Raw genomic sequence first — 17,157 nt, 5'->3', positions numbered from 1 at the left:
TCACGTGTTCAATGATGAATCCAGGCCATCTGGCAGGAGACCAATGAAGAGACTGTTGTACCAGAGAAGCATCAGCAGAGACAGAGAGCAGTGGCAGGCTGAGAGAAGGGAGGACTTGAGACTACTCAGAGATTGACTGGAAGTAGGAGAGGGGAAGAAGTTGATAAGGACACTCCCATCCCCAGTTTCTGACTTTGAATTCTACTCCTTTCTAGCTGATGACCTTGGTTGACTTGCCAAGCCTCATTTTCATTATTGGTGTCAAAGATATCACCCTCAAATTTTAGGTGTGCATAGATATATGCCAGGCCTCATTCCATAGTGGATTTGAGGTGGCTTACAAGAAAAAGCCATATAATGAAATGATTTCTAAAAAGGATGAAAAGAGGCCCCATCTCATAAGGATTGAATAAGACGGCACATAGGGCCCGGACTAGGGTCTGACGCACAGTAAATGCTTTATGAGTTTTTGGTGTTTTCCTGACACCCACTGGCTTACACGCCACATGCTCCTCCTTTCCTGGCACAGGGCCTGGGTTTCCATCCTTCTTCCTGGCTAACTCTGTTACTCCTAGGTCATCACCCTACAATGACATTATTTTTGTCCCTGGTCTCAATTTCTTCCTGTCCAGGGCTTTTCTCTTTCATTTGTTCGTTAACAGTAGTTCCCAAGTTTTGCACCTCCAAGGAGCTCCTTTGTGACATCCCCAAGTACATCATGTTCGGAAACAATTTGTTTACCGAAGTGCATATGTAGATTCATCTGCCCATTTTTATTAATGAAGCACAGATTTACATGTTGTCTATATAGATATGCCAACAAGTCAGAGATGACCCCACACAATAACCAAGGTTATCAGAACTTGACATAGTGATTCCCAGGTCAAACAAAAGAAGTAATATTACAGTTGGCCCGCGCAGCTTTTCTCTAGAAGAGTGCAAGGTTTCCATTAGTCTTTCTGAAATAAGGCAAATTGCTCATGGATTACTAGTAACACCTTTTGGGACCAGGCTGGGAATCGGGGGACTTGAATCAAGTGGAGGCCCCTCTAGCTTGACAAAATGCCCTGTAGCTAGCCTGAACTTTCTCTTCTACCCACCATTCTGGTCCCTCCTTTCGTTCACAGCCAGATTTCTAAGATGAATAGTTGGACTCACTCTCCCCTAACGCCTCACCGACTGGCTTTCAACCAGGCCCAGTCTAGAGACATCGATCTGGTTTTTGTTTCCGACTTTCCAGCAACCAAGGCCCTGTACACTTTTTCTTCTTCTTTTGTAATAGCTTCATGAGATCTAACTCACATCTCATAAAATGTACCAATTGAAGGTGTACAGTTCAGTGATTTTTAGTATATTCAGTTATGCAACCATCACCACAATCAATTTTAGAACATTTTCACCACCCCAAAGAGAAACCCCACACCCTTTCGCCATCAGCCTCCATTACTCCTATTTCCTCCTGCCCTAGGCAACCACTAATTGACTTTCTGTCCCTATCGATTTGCCTACCTGGACATTTCATATAAATGAAATCATACTACATGTGGTCTTTTGTGACTAGCTTCTTTCACTTAGCGTGTTTTCAAGGATCATCCATGTTGTAGGATGTACTTCATTCCTTTTTATTGCCAAATAATATTCCATTGTGTGTTTATTCATTCGTCAGCTGGTAGATATTTAGGGTGTTTCTACTTTTTGGTTCTTATGAATAATGCTGCTACCAACATCCATGCAAAAATTTTTGTGTGGACCTATGTTTTCATTTCTCTTGGGTATATACCTAGAAGTAGAACTGCTGGGCATATGGTAACTTTATATTTAACTTATTTTTTCCCTCTGAGGAAGATTGGCCCTGAGCTAACATCTGTGCCAATCTTCCTCTATTTTGTATGTGCGTCACCACCATAGCATGGGTGATGAGTGGTGTAGGTCCGCACCTGGAATCTGAACCCACGAACCCAGGCCACTGAAGTGGAGCATGCTGAACTTTAATCACTATGCCATGGGGCTGGCCCCATATATTTAACTTTTTGAGGAACTGCCAGACTGTCTTCCAAAACAGCTGTACCATTTTACACTCCCACCAGCAGGGAATGAGGGTTCATGGACACTACTTATTTTGCTCTAAAATTCTCCCTTTGCTATTGTCATTGCCACCACTGGGGTTCAGCACCTTATCAACTCTCCCCACTAGTGTTTCCATGAAGGGAGCTCCACTGGAGCAATTTCTGACTTCTTGCCCCAACCCTTGCTCATCACTCCATTCCTGATGCCTTGTTATTTATCTTTTCAGTCAGTGGCAACTCTGACTTCTTTTGGTGCACATTCTCAGTTGGGCAAGGTTGATGTAAATGCTGCATTTGAGGTCTTTCTCTCCAACTCAGTCCCTGGCATGTGAGGTAGATTCTAGGTGTGTGTGATCTGCAGTCCCTAACTCTCCTGTGGGTGGGTCATCACAAGGTCCAGGCTTGGGAGGAAGTATTAGAAAGCCTGACGGTAGCAACATATCAAATCTACACCCTTCTATCCAGTCCTCTCAGTATAAAACTAAGGGGTGACTGCTGGGGTAGGATGGGGGTGACAAACTCCCAATATCTCATCTGACCTGTGACAATAGCTTCCTAACAATTGGTGTCTCTGCCTGAAATGTCACCTGCTTACAGTACATGAAGAAGATGAGTACAGCGGAAATGGCATGGCTGTAGAATTGGACAGCTCATCCCCTAGTCCACTGACTAGCTCCCCAGCTTAGTGGCTGAGGCACAACACCTGCCCTCTCCCAGATCAGTTCCATATCTACAACATGGGGATACTGCCACCTAGATTTTAGGGCTGCTGAGTGGATTAAGTGAAATAATTTATCTACAGACCTTGCTTAACATTTAGTGGGCACTCAGTAGATGTTAGTTTCTTTCCCTGCCTTATCCCACCCCCTCTGAGAGAGCTTGATACTACTGCAAGGTAGATATTTCTAAACAAGTAATTCTAAAGTAGTTTATGGCTTTCATTGCTTGAAGGATAGAACTCCCTTGCCTGACATTCAACGCTTTTTACAATTTGGGCCCAACATACTTCTTTCAGCTTATTTCTATGCCTTCTCTTCTAGTACCTCCCCTATTAGCCATGAACTCCTCACCATCCTTTCAAAACACATCTTGAGCTTTCCTGCCAATGAGTACTCCACTTCTGCACTTTCCCACCCCAAGTCCCTTCCCACTCTCCATCTATCTTGGATATTCTTCCAAAGCGTAGGTCAAATCCCTCCTCTGTTTTCTCCTCCTGCTCTTCCTCCCATAAAACCTAAGTAAACTCAGCCCAGCAATTTGCCGTCCTGAAACCACAGCATTTATAGCCTCCTACCAGTCAGTGGAAAATTTACTGTACTGGCTCTTGTTTTATTATTATTAAAGATTTTAAAGTATGAAGCTTTGTCTTCTATTGAATCTGTAGGTTCACTGAGGAATAAATGATAATAATGACAGCTATTAGCAGGGCACCTTGTGTCAGACACTATCCCTTCACATACGTTATCTCATTGAGCTTCTCCCTTACAACCATCCTATGAGCTATGCATTATCATCCTCACTTTACAAATTAAGAAACTTGGGTTCAGTGTGGTTAATATACTGCCTACGTTTATTCAGCTAGTAAGCAGTGTGAACTGAGATTTGTACCAAGGTCTACTTGGTTCCATAGCTCATGCTTTAACCACTTGCCTAGCAGACTCTGGAAGGTGGCGGGATGATGGCAGGAGGGGGAATGGAGGTTGAAAAGGCTCCGACCATTTTCTAGGCGCTTATTCAGTCCTGAGTGTGTGAGCAGTGGATGTGAACAGGGAGGGAAAATAACTGTGAAGCTGAAGGCTGAGAGGTCATAAGGTTCTACTCCTGAATGGAACAATGGAACCCCAGGGGTCTAGGAACAACCCACCTTGAACAGCAACTCTGAGAAACATGTAACTGGTAACTAATTCATGAAACTGGTTCTCTAGCTGCCAGGTCATTCTTCCTCTGAGGACTATGGTTTACCCTCACCCCACTCATCTCCAGCTTTGTTCCCAAGGTGACCTTATGACAACTGTGGCAAACTTTACTTATTTCATTTTCGGCTTGGGAGCTGGTCGAGTGATTCTTCTGTTCTTGGCACCTCTGCCTCTGAGGGGTAGCTGCAAAGTCTTCTGTCCAGGTGGAGGTGCCAGGCTGGTTTGGGGAACAGGGGGCAGGAGACGGTCTCTGGCTGTCTTAGGTGAATTCACAGGTGTGATCTCAGAACTGGGCATTTCATGCACTCAAGCTCTCCCCTACCTTCTCCCAGCACCTAAAGCCAACTAGACAGGACAATTTTTCCTGTCTTAAAGCACTGTGATATTTCTCCCTTGCTGAGCAAGTTTGGGGACAGGCACAGAGAAGGGACTCAGAGGTGCACATACGTTGAAACTCATTCCAGTAACCACACGACTGAGAGGAGGCTTGGTGTCCACGTGATGAGAGTGCGCTGCAGCCAGCCAGGAAAAGCTACTAGGATGTGGGAAACCATTTCCTTTCTTTCAGTAGACCACAAGCTGCTGTTGTTTTAACAAGTACTGAGGAAAATCACATTTTGATAACCTGGGGCTCTGGTCTTGCTTTTAAGCTATGCCACACTGATCTGATGAGGGATGTTCAAGGAACAATTCAGTATCAAAACCACAGAGGGAAAACAGTCATAGAGACAATTTATTAACTTAAAGTCTCATATGTATATCAACATTTGCCCACATTAAACCCAACACACACTGAGGTGGGGATGACCTGTGAGCTGGGAGGAGTCTTCCACAGCCCCCACATCCCTAATGATTGCGGACATCATCCGGCTCCGCTCCTTTAGGCCTGTCCTTTCCTGGGGTCTCTGGCCAGCAAATCTCTCATATGAACCATGGCGCTGGAAGCAGGGCCAAGAGAAAAGAATGGCTCTGAAGGAGGAGAGAGCCCCTCCATCCCCATGACATCAGGGGTGTTCTAGACAAGTCCCCACCATGGAGTCAGGTTTGGATAAACACAAGTGTGCCTCCTGGAAGAGTGACTGTCAGCAAAAGCTTTTCCTTGATTAGCCTTGGTTTTGTAAATCAAGCACTTTGGACCCTACTTAAGGAGCTTCAATGGACACTTCATCCTTTTCCATTTTGCAAACACTGATTGGCTTTTCTCTGGCAGAATGGTAGGAAGCAGGGTGGGCAATGTGGTAGCACCATCTGCTGCACCCCCACTACGTGTCCTCTCTTGCTTTGGGGAAGCGGCTGGAGGCTGGACAAGCAAATCCCCACCAGTCACTGTCAGGAGCATTTCACAGGGAGGACAGGCAGATCCTTTGTGCCAGAGCCCCTCTCTTGGGAGGTTAGTCTGCAATTAGCTTAAGCCTCAGGCTCTACAACAGCCTCGAGGCTCTACGACAACCTTTTCATGTATCTCTCTCTCAAAATAAGACACAGATTAAAATGTTTACATATACTGTTCAATTCATAATGAAGACATTAGATTAGACACAGATTCACATCCTATTGCCCTGACACTCAGGAAATGCCTACAGGACAGAGAAAGGCAACTGGTAGGGCAACATGGCATATGAAAAATATGTTAATCAACGCTCTGCTGAAAATCCATCTTTGCCTGTCCAAATTGATCATGCAGGGGGAAGTAAAGAAGCAATTAAACTCCATTCTGTGGCATGTGACCCCCGCCAAAAGCCTTTATTTAGATCCTGTTTATGATTCTTCTAAAGGCAAAGAAGCTTCTAAAGAAATCATAATCTTTTTCTTGGTCCTTCTGGCATCCTCCTACTCTGGAGAGCAGTAAAGACACTGGCATCCAGAATGAGTGAGTGTGATGATGGCTGATCCAAGGGAGTTGGGTTATTTGACATGGTCATGACACATGGAGGAAGGAAAAGATAGTTCTGGAAACCTAACTTTGAGAAAATGGCCGAGGGTCTCAGTTTGCTTTTACCCATTTTTGCCACACCAAAGAAAGCTCCATTTTCCCAAAGCTTTCTGAAATGGGATGAAACTGATTCGGTTACTCTCACAGAGGTGAACGTTAAAAGGATATTGTAATCTGCAACGATTTTTCAACTTTTCAAAAGCATGACTACAACTAGTTAGTCCTGACCTTACGTTTACCTCAGATTAAGAATATGGTATGGGCAGGCTCCTTTCTTCTCTCCTCTAAAGAACAAAAAGACCCAAGTGAAGGAAGTCTGGGTGGAAGGGACAGGGCCTCAGCCTGAGGAGACAATAAGATTTAGATCTATCCAGACAAGGAAGCTGCTCAACAAGGCTTTTGTAGGCTGAAATAATCCACTTTTGATAAAGAATTCAGGGAAGCCACGCAGGCTCACTAAGTGACCCTGGCTGCCAATACCGACTGACAAAGAGTCTTGGTCCCAGTTCAAGCCAGGGGCTGGTGAAAAGGGGAGAGAAAAAAAGCAACACTCTCCAGATCAGATAAAGTCATCAAGCAATACACATCTGGGGACACATCCCCTTGCTTCCAATAAATGAAAAGTTTTAAACTCACTAGCTCTACTAGGCTCATCATACTGCCCATCAGCTTGAGAGGCCACTAGAGCCCACTGTAAGCTGAAGGACCCATCTCAAGAGCTCTGCTAAGTAGGAGAACAGAGAGAGAAGGAGGCCTCAAGTGCGCTTATTCCACAGGCTTTCCCTGGGTCAGAGTGAGCCCAGTGGGAAAGGGTTGGGGGAGACTCTGCTTGGGGTGGTGGAACATAATCTGGCAAGTAGAGATAGTTCTTTGGGGCCATGGGACATGTGTATGGTCTGGTTAATCCAGTGCCTTTGATCCTCATGGGGTGAGAGGAGGGGCCATGGAAAGCCTATCAGCCTGCAGTCGCTGGATGCTACTCTCCTTCTAGTGGCATCTTCCCCAGACACAGCCATGGGAAGTCCTCAAGGGTGAATAAAATAGATACTTGGGTCAAGAAACAACACTGAGATTGCTCTTATTTATCCTGGTAAATGGGAGGATGGAAGGAAAATTGTTTCAGGCGTGCACTTCCACTGGATTTCCCTAGGGCAGTCACTCTGTGGTGTGATTTAATGCTGGTTTCCAAGGGTTGGTTGGGTCCCTCTCTCTAGCCCATTGAGCCCTTTTGGTTATGGGGTGGGCAGCTGGCAGGCTGATGACTTCTGAGACAGACTTGTAATTGGTCCTCAGTGTTGCTTGTGACGGTAGGGGCACCAACTCCAACTTCAGAATTAAATGACTATACTTGGAGGTAGGTGGTGAGAGAACAGGGTGGAGAGGTAAAAGGGCCTGTCTTCTTGAAATTGTTTATGTTACAAAGGGTGACTTTTAAATTAGAGGGGTCTTTCAGAGGAAAGGTTTTCCTTATATACAAAAGAGAGCCAACCTTTTCCAGTAAAATATTGAAAAGGAAACACTCTTGAAATGAGGCTGAATATGCAGTGGCCTCTGCCATGCAGCAAGTGTCCTATGTTAATTTTCTAATCTCTGCTTGGCATAGAAAAGATACTGCCTTCCACCCCCACCCCCCTTAATGTACTATCTACTGATTGGTCTGATCAAAAACACCCTGGGTTGTTAGAATGATTTCTATATTCAATACATAACAGGATGCTATTGAGATAGGTCCCTGTGAAAGGAGAGACACTATTACTTTGCAATCAAATAATTTAAAATTCTAGATCAGTATATAAAGAAACCCACAAATTTCTGACGGTAATTTTGCAGCAGGAGCGTCAGTGTCAAATGAAAAAGATATCTTCCAGAATTTGCTTTTCCTCCAGGTCTTCAGGGGTCCTGCCTGCCCCCATCTTGTTCCAGGTTGATTTTAGAGGACTGAGTCGGCGAGTACTGTGATTCCAGGCCTCAGCTTCTCTGGAGGGATGGGGCTGAGGTTTGGCAGCAGACTTTGGGCTCAGAGATTGAACCAAATCCAACAGAGATGTCTCATACCTGTAACACACACAACCCAGATAGAAAATGATCAGACCAGTAGAACATCAGAATCCAAGAAGCCTACAGAGATGGACTCCCCAGGGCAAGAACGAGATCCCAGATCACAGCATGTGCAAGGGGGCCTTCCAGGGGAACTTTAGGGAAAGTAAACACAAGAAGGCCCCTGCTGTCGGTCTGTAAGTTCTTCTCTTCTGCTGAACTCCAACATTCTCTTCTAGCTGTGAAGAGAGACTGTGGTGTGGGCAAAGTAATCATGATAATAATAATGATAGAGCAGTAACATCTGCTGCAGGCTTACTACACGTCAGGCACTGTGCTCAATGCTTTACATACATTTAACCTTCATAACAACCTCTAAACAACCCTATGAGGTAGATACGGTACTACTCAGATCCCCATCACATACATGAGGAAACCGAGGCTCAGGGAAGTAACTCATCCAACATGAAGTCGTTACATGGCAGAGTCAGGATTTGAACCCAGGTAGTTTCTCTCCAGTGCTCTTATCCAGGACTCTAAAGCTGTCTCTCAAAGTCTTTGCAGTCAGACAGACTTGGTTTCTTTCTTTCTTTCTCTTTTTGTGAGACACTGGCCCTGAGCTAACATCTGTTGCCAATCTCCCTCTACTTTGTATGTGGGATGCCACAACAGCATGGCTTGATAAGTGGTGTGCAGGTCCACACCCAGGATCCGAACCTGTGAACCCAGGGCTGCCGAAGTGGAGCACATGAACTTAACCACTATGCCACCGGGCCAGCCCCTAAACAGACTTGGTTTAAATCTCTGTTTTACTATTTGGAAGCTGTGTGCTACTGGGAAAGTTATTCAGTCTCTCAGTTTAGTTTCTCTTGAATAAAAGGTGAACAGAACTCCTGTTAGGATTCAACGAATCAGTTGGTATAAATTAGCATATAATAAGTACTCAATAAATGCTAGTTCCTTCTTGCTATCCTACTCTAATTTTCTCTAGAATCTTGAGAAAAGAAACCCTCGTCTGAATCTACAAAGAGATCCCTTCAAAGAAAGACTGCCCTGGTGTCCAGCATTCTTATCAAAAAGGAGACGTTTGTAGCAGTGTAGAGGCAGGGAAGCTAAATATGGTCAATGATGCCCTCGTCCATGGCCCACTTTACGTATTTCCAGTATGGAAAGCCAAAGGCATAAATGTATCTGCCTCCATACTCATTCATACCAGAGGTCAAGTAATTCCTACAGGTATATAGTGAAGTCTCAAGTAGGGCATGTATGACCTGTGTAGCTGCAAAGAGCCCTGCACTTGGTTTAATGCTCTACTGCTGCTGTTTGAAATTCTTAATGATTTTATCTTTGATTTTGTGTTTTGTAAATGAAGTCTGATGGGAGAAGGGAGCATGTGTGTGAACAGAGGAGACACGGTGGGCATGCGTGTGTGGGCACAGGCACAGTGGGCAATGGCAGTTTGTGTGCCAAACAGTTGGCTTGCCTGCCTTCTGTACACATTCAGGCCAGAAGCATGCTGGGGTGCTGCAGGGCCCCGGGGGGTGGCTGGGGCCAGGACCTAGGCCCCGATTAGTGATGGTCATGGAGGCAGCAGAAGCAGCAGTGGTGGTGGCAGCGGTGACAGGCTGGCTTGCCTGTCTTTTCCCAGAACCCATTCCCTATGCAAAAATATTAGCTCTCTGGCCAGAGCACTGAGATAAGAACTGCTAGCGTTTAGGCAATAACTATCATCAAATCATGACAAAAGCACACACGTGGACATTGCAATAAAGTATATCAGAGAGATATCAGAGTTCTTCAAAGAGTTTAGAATCTCTGGTTCTAAAAACTGCTGCAACATTACAAAGCAAATATCCACAGGCTTAGAAATAGAAATTAAATGTAAAGATTGTTGCAGTTGATGGAAAAGAACACCATTTTCATATGCAGCTTCAAGCGAACCAATTAACAAGGAATACAATTTTGAAATCAATTTTTCTTTGTAATTGAAGATACAGCAATAGAAAGCACAAGTAGGCATTTTGAATTATAAACACATCATTAAGTGGCTTTTGGTTTCTTGTATGATGTATAAGTTACCAGATATACCAGAGAAAACATTAAAATGATGTATAAGTTTATATTTAAAATTAAATTCCAACATACATGAAACTAATGTGTATGAAGAGTTAAATCTTTTTAGAAAAATTGTTCCATAAGAATCATCAGCTCTAGATATAATAAAATTCATATTTTGAAAGAATTTATCAGAAATCTATTCCAATTTGTCACAGCCTATAAAGTATTCTTAACAGCTTCAGTGTCAGTTACATCAGCAGAAAGATCCTTCTCAGGGCCGGCCGGCCCGGTGGTGCAGCGGTTAAGTGCACATGTTCTGCCACACGTTCTGCTTCTCTGCGGCTGGGGGTTCGCTGGTTTGGATCCCAGGTGTGGACATGGCACCGCTTGGCAAAATCCATGCTGTGGTAGGTGTCCCACATATAAAGTTGAGGAAGATGGGGATGGATGGTAGCTCAGGGTCAGGCTTCCTCAGCAAAAAAGAGGAGGACTGGCAGTAGTTAGCTCAGGGCTAATCTTTCTCAAAAAAAAAAAAAAAAAAAACTTTCTCAAAATTAAAAATTACCAAAAATTATGTGTGATCTTTCATTTGCCAAGAGCAACTGATCTGCTTTTAATTAGATCACTTAAAATACAGTTTCTAAAAGTATAAATTTTGATGATCTAATAAATGAATTTGAAAAGTGAGCCAGAAAAATCTTATGATCAAGTTATTACATTAATAAAGTATTATTTATTGTATTATATGAAATTATATCAAAAATAAAATTTTTTTGCTATCTGTAGGTTTATGTTATTACTCATGTATCACTATTACTCATTGTTTTAGAAATTTCTTCTTAAAGGAATAAAGCTTTGTATTTTAGTACCTTTAAGTGCATGTTTTCATCCTACGTTTTGAACGAAGGACTTTCCTTCTGCACTGGTCTTGTAAGTTATGTAGCTGGCCCTGCCCTCAAGGCCCAGGCGAGATCAGACTACCATCTCAGGAAACGTCATGTATTTTCTATGGTATGAAAACCTATACATTGAAATCTTTTTTACCAGAAAATTTTTTGCAGCTTTTATTCTGACAGCATCAAAGCAATGTTTCGACACAATTATCTCTGTCATGTAAAACCACGGTTTCTGTGTTCAACCAAAATATCTCCGTTTAAGGTGTAAGCCAAGGAGCTGGGTACTGCTTCCAGGAAAGTCTGTTTATAAGTAAGACAGACCTACTTCACCCTCAAAGAATAGGCTTTGTTTGAACCTTCCTTGGAGACACGTGGCAATCTTGTTGCTAATATTCATCTCTTCATACAGACAATTCAAAAAAATTTTTTAAATTAGAAACAATGGAAAGCCTATATTTTTCTATACAATTCCATGCTTAAAACTGTTAGGGAGAGATATTCTGAATGAGGAAATAAACTAGCTACCCTCTCTATTAAAAAGCAGAGCCAAAATAATGGGGGGTAAGAAAGCATGTCAGAAATCAATCTTTAAGAGATGCAAACTGAATTCCAGAGTAATGATAAGGATTTGTGTTCAAACTGATTAAATAGGTGCCAACCTATCATTTGAAAAAAAAATTGTGACTTCAAATTCCTTCCTAGTACTCTTATTCACATATGATATAGTAAAAAAATATTTATAATATAGAATGACCCACAAAACCATAGAAAGTTAGACTTGATGTATTAGTCAGGATAAGTTAGGTTATGCAGCAGTAACAAATTAACCTCAAAATTCCAAAGGCTTAACACAAGTCAAATATATTTTATGCTTATGCTATATGCTTGAAGTAGGTCCATTCAGACAGTGGCTCCACTATCTTATGACTGCATCACCTGGAACATGTGAGCTTCTCTATTTTTTTGGAAGGGAAGAGAGACTGAAGAACCGTGCATAGGTTTTCCACAGCCTGGAAGTGACACAACACTTTTTACATCTGATTGGCCAGAACAGTCATGTAGCTCCAGAATGAGATATTGGCAAACACTAGTAATGCCTCCCCACTGAGGAATGAGTCTTAGACATAATACGGAATAATTTCTCTTGTTTTATCAATGAGGACACTGAGGTCCAGAGAGGCATAAGTGAACTGACTGGGGTCACAACAAGTGAGCGGCAGAGCCAAGTGGTTTTTAACCCAGACCCTCGACTTCCTAGACTAGTGTATCTTCAATCTTTCCATCAAGATAAATAAGATGTGTAACTAAAGGAAAAGCAAAAGAAGAAAATGGCTGCTGTTTCCAACTACATTTTATTTAAAAAGTATAGTATGATTAACTGTAACTCAGTGTGAACATATCTGTACCCTAATCAACTGGGTTATCTTTTCACCAACAATTTAATCTACCCTAAAGTACAAATGCTCTTCATGGTCTGCTGTCATCATAAAAATTCCATTTCTCTAGAAGCCACATTCAGTCACGGACTACACTATGGCAGAAGAATCAGAAAGTCTGTGGTAGGCAGGGGCTCAGTAGCACTTCATAGCTAATTTTGTTCATTAAGTGTTGTAACAGTACTTTTGCTATCAGAAAAGACCAAATAATTTGGCAGATTAAAAAGCAACAAAATAGCAAAGATTATTTTAAAAATCAAAGCTTGAGAAATCATCCAATTTTACACCAGAATTATACATGCAACAAAGCAAAATAAAAAATGAATTCCTATGGTATTTTGCACCAAATACCAGCAAAGAGCAGTGTGTTTATCAAATTGTGTCTATGAGCAGTTTATCTTAGTTTGCTGAGGTGACATGTGGCAGGAGGCTATAAAACTGATTAACTTGGCTTGACCCTGATGGTGATGTTTGGTATTTAAAGAGACATATAACTTATTCAAATCCACAAAATACCATCTCTTGAAAAACTCAGACTATATGTTGGCCACAGGCATTAACAACTTTGGCTTTTCTTGTCTCTGTACCTCACAGTGCCAGTACTCACGAGTTACCTAGGCACACAGGCTGACTTTAACAGCTTCATTACGGAGAAGTGATAAGCAGAGGGCTAATTTGGTCTATTCTGCCAGGCCCATCCAGGAAGCAATTTGAACTTGGCTGTCCTAGCTTTAATTCTGTCCTCCTAGAGCTCTCTTTCCAGTTTTGCTTGCCTCTGAGCTAGCAAGATACTTAGACAGAACCCAGGGGAGGATGTAACCTCTGCAGATTTGATTTGGCTCCATGCCACCAACTCAAGAAAGGGACAGTCTGACATGGTGTCTGAGAATATTAGCACAAGGCTAGGAAACGAATCAATTTCATGGTCCATTCCATAGACTGCACTGGATGAGAACCTAACCATGATGCTGGAGCTTTCCCCTTCCATTCCCTTTTTCCATCTTTTGTGATTTCAGTAGACCTCTCCTGATTACCGTCCTCTTCTCTTGCCTTTTAAAGGATGGAATGCCCCAGGGCTTAATCCTTAATCCTTAGCTGTTATATCTTAGGTGATTCCATTCATTCTCATTACTTTTAATAACATGAATATATCAATGACTCCTAAATGTATAGATCCAACATCAACCTTGCTCCTGAGTTCCATACTCACAAACCCAACTGTTGCCTGATATCTCCATGTGGATGTGTTATAGGCATCTCAAACTATCCAAAACAGAACTCTTATTTTTTTCTCTAAATCCTGCTCCTCTCCATCAACACAGTTGCTCAGGCCAAAAACTTGCTGTTATTCTGGATGTTTCCCTCTGGGCCTGGACATATGCTGCATCCTCTGCTTAGGATGCTCTGTTCTCAGATCTTGCTTGCTCTCTCCATTCCTTAATGACACCTCCTCCAAGAGGGCATCCCTAAACACTCTATCCAAAACAGCCATCACACTAAAGTTACTTTATCTCTTTATGGTGTTTTATTTTCTTTATATCACTCAATACTACAGAGTATGTTATTTATTTATTGCCTATCTCTTTCAGTGGTAATGGGATCCATGAAGGTACGATCATTATTTTATTGACAATGTCTCTAGTGCCAAGAACGGTTCTGACACAAGGTAGGAGCTAAATATTTGTTGAAAAAACGAATGGTCCAATGCTTAAGTTTTAGTGCCTTCCTCCTTGGGCAGCTTTTGTGATCTTTGGATAGCTAGCCTTTTTTTTTTTTTGAGGAAGATCAGCCCTGAGCTAACATCTGCTGCCAATCTTCCTCTTTTTGCTGAGGAAGACTGGCCCTGAGCTAACATCCATGCCCATCTTCTTCTACTTTATACGTGGGACACCTACCACAGCATGGCTTGCCAAGTGGTGCCATGTCCACACCCGGGATCCAAACCTGCGAATCCCGGGCCACTGAAGTGGAACATGGGCACTTAACCGCTGCGTCACTGGGCCAGCCCCCAATAGCTAGTCTTTTAAAAATCGCAGTATATTTCAAACATTCTGAAAAGTATTACCCATCCATTTATTCTTCTTGTTCTCCTTTTACAAAAAAAGATACTACACATAGGGTTTGTGTAAACTACTCTTTCACTTAATATATTGGGACTATTTTTTCACATCAATCTTTTACAACATTATTTTTAATGATTTCAGATTACTTTGTCTCCTGATTTACTCTAATTTATTAACCAATCCCCCATTAAAGAGCACTTAGATTAGGTCCAAGGTCTTTTGGGACTAAATCAAGTATTATATCTTTTCTTCCTTTTTTCAATCAGTCAACGTCCAAAGGGTATTCCCCACTACAATTCATCATAGGTTACCAAAATATCACTATCCCTATTATGTTCTGTACTGTCTCTCTATTCCCAGCCCTTCCCATGGCCTCCAATGCTTCTGAAGCTTTTGCTTCATGATGTACTTGGCTATATTTTGTACTCTTCTTAGAGTACTTTCTCCATCTATTTTAACTGAAACTTGGCTCTTTTCTCAAATTCCCCTACATCATTCTCAGTGGGAATTGTTATTACTCTGCATACCTTATATATTTTGGGGTCAAGAGGTGGTATTGGCATCATCATTGCTTCCACTATTGCTTTTCGATCATTATACCCCAGTCTCACATTAAACTCCTACTGCTCTCAGTATCCTGTCATCTCCTCTACCACCCTCAACCTCTCTTCATCTATTTGCCCAGTCACTCTCAATCACTGAAGATGTTAACACTTGATTCTGTCTTCTTCAGTTCAGCTCTTACCATCATCCCTGCTGATGTCAACATCACAGGAATGAAACTCAACCAACACTCTGACTTCTTCGTTCTTTGACCTCTCAGGTCAAAGACTTTTTTAGTAAGCCTTTCTCTTCATATCCTGGAACTTGTCATCAGTTAAAATGGCATCTCTTCTGAGTTCAGTAATTCAAACATCCCACTACTTCCTGATGCCCACATCTTACCCTCAAGCTTGTTTTTTCAACTATTTCCACTATCTATGTCCACTGGTCTTATTAGACCTTTAATTCAAACCATCATTGTTTTAAGAACTGGGAATAAAGTGGTGAAAAAGATAGCTAAAATCTCTGTCTTGGTGGGACCATTAATAGCATACTTTCTTCCCAACCCTTTATCCTTATTTATGTTGAATTTCCTGGTCCAGCATTCCAATCATTCTATTAACAATGATCTTAAAAACATGTCCCCTGTCTTTTTGTCCCCTCCTCTAAATCTGGCAAAATCACAACACTGCATGAATCCAAACGTCTGCCTTTTCTATGAATTATGGTTGGGCAACTTAGTGTGAATGAACAAAACAAAGAAACAAACAAACGAACAAAACCCAGATCTAATATAGACTCGTCGTCACTAACCTTAAGTGGGTGCTAAACATTTTCTGACAAAGCTACTGTACTTCTCTCATCAGCTGTTTTGTTCTCCTCATTTCTCCTTCTCCCTTTTTATCCTAAACAGATGGCCTTGCTTCCCACTTCAGAGAAAACAGAGATCATTAAATAGAAATTGTCTTTATCAAGCTTACAAGTCTTTTAGCACTCATCATGTCCTCCTTTTACATTGAAAGAAGTGATCCTTCTCTTAGACAAGGCTAATCACTCCCACTCGTGCTTCTTAGGGACCTTTTAGCATTGATTATCCACTCTAGAACTTTCAATCTTCTCCTGCTTACTGGGTAACCAAGAGCATTTAAGAAGTTCTCTCCTTTCCATAACCAAACCATTTCTCAATTTATTCCAATTTGGCATTTGTCGTCTACAACTCCACTAAAATTGAAATTATCAAATTCACCAACCTCCATGCTGCTAAACCCAACGGACTTTTTGTAGCCCTTACTTTACATAATGTCTCTCAGCATTCAATGTGGCTGACTGCTTCTTTATGAACTTTAAACTGCTTTACTGAAGTAAAACATACATACAGAAAAGTCCCCCGATTTAAAGCATACAGCTCAGTGGCTTTAGTTCATTAACAGAATTGTGCAACTATCCTCATAATTTAATTTGAGAACATTTTCATTGTCCCCAGAAAGAAATCCTGTACCCATCAGCAGTCACTCCCTATTTCCAGCCCCCTCTCAGCCCTAGACAACCACTAAACTACTATTTGTCTCCATAGATTTGCCTGGATATTTCATATACATGAAATCATACAATATGTGGTCTTTTGCGACTGGCTTCTTTTATTTAGCATAATGTTTCCAAGGTTTATCCAATATGTTCTCATTTCTTTTGGGTAGATACCTAGGGGTAGGACTGCAAACTCTATGTTTAACTTTTTAAGGAAGTGCCAGACTGTTTTCCAAAGTGGATATACCATGCCATATCAGTATGAGGACATCTTTTTTCTGGGACTATTAAGTTTCTTCAGAGAGGACTCTTTCAATATTCTGCCTGGGAGGGAGATATGATCTACTTCTGGGATGGGGAAGGAGGCCAGCCTTTCCATTTGCAGACTTTGAATTCATCCAGTTTCAGCCCTATCTGATTCATCTCACCTTCCAAAGGTGAGTCCTGAGTCGTCTCTTCTCTGTTGAATTTCTCCAGAGAATTAATCTCCAGTCTTCTGTCTGGAACTAATATTCCACATATGACACTGTGGCTGGAGTATTAAGTTTTTTGATTCTTACCTGAAACATCTACCTCATACTATTTTTAGTTCTGCCCTATATTACCACTTTCCATTGTTCATGTTGCTTCTAATTCCCAAAATTTTCCAAAGTTCAGTGACATCAATCTCTTTTTGTGTGAATAC

The 17,157-nt window shown here is 41.9% G+C and overlaps 1 protein-coding gene across 19 annotated transcripts in view; it reads right to left on the bottom strand.

The window, feature by feature from the left end:
* Positions 1-754: 754 nt before the first annotated feature.
* Positions 755-17,157, bottom strand: part of KIAA1328 (KIAA1328 ortholog) — a 342,992-nt gene continuing 326,589 nt past the window's right edge. For 13 of the 19 annotated variants that reach the window (XM_008537390.2, XM_070629998.1, XM_070629990.1 and 10 more), the window contains one exon: positions 4,698-7,970. In XM_008537390.2, the coding sequence (XP_008535612.2) occupies positions 7,760-7,970 (211 nt within the window). In that variant the 3' untranslated portion in view covers positions 4,698-7,759. Of the gene's footprint in view, positions 7,971-17,157 lie in introns of all 19 variants that reach the window. The other 6 variants (XM_070629993.1, XM_070629991.1, XM_070630002.1 and 3 more) reach the window with 1 other exon arrangement.

Source organism: Equus przewalskii, chromosome 7, assembly GCF_037783145.1.
Source record: "Equus przewalskii isolate Varuska chromosome 7, EquPr2, whole genome shotgun sequence".
In the NCBI taxonomy this organism is placed as follows: domain Eukaryota; kingdom Metazoa; phylum Chordata; class Mammalia; order Perissodactyla; family Equidae; genus Equus; species Equus przewalskii.
Note: the sequence above shows the minus strand (reverse complement) of the source record. Positions and strands in the feature narration are given on the sequence as shown.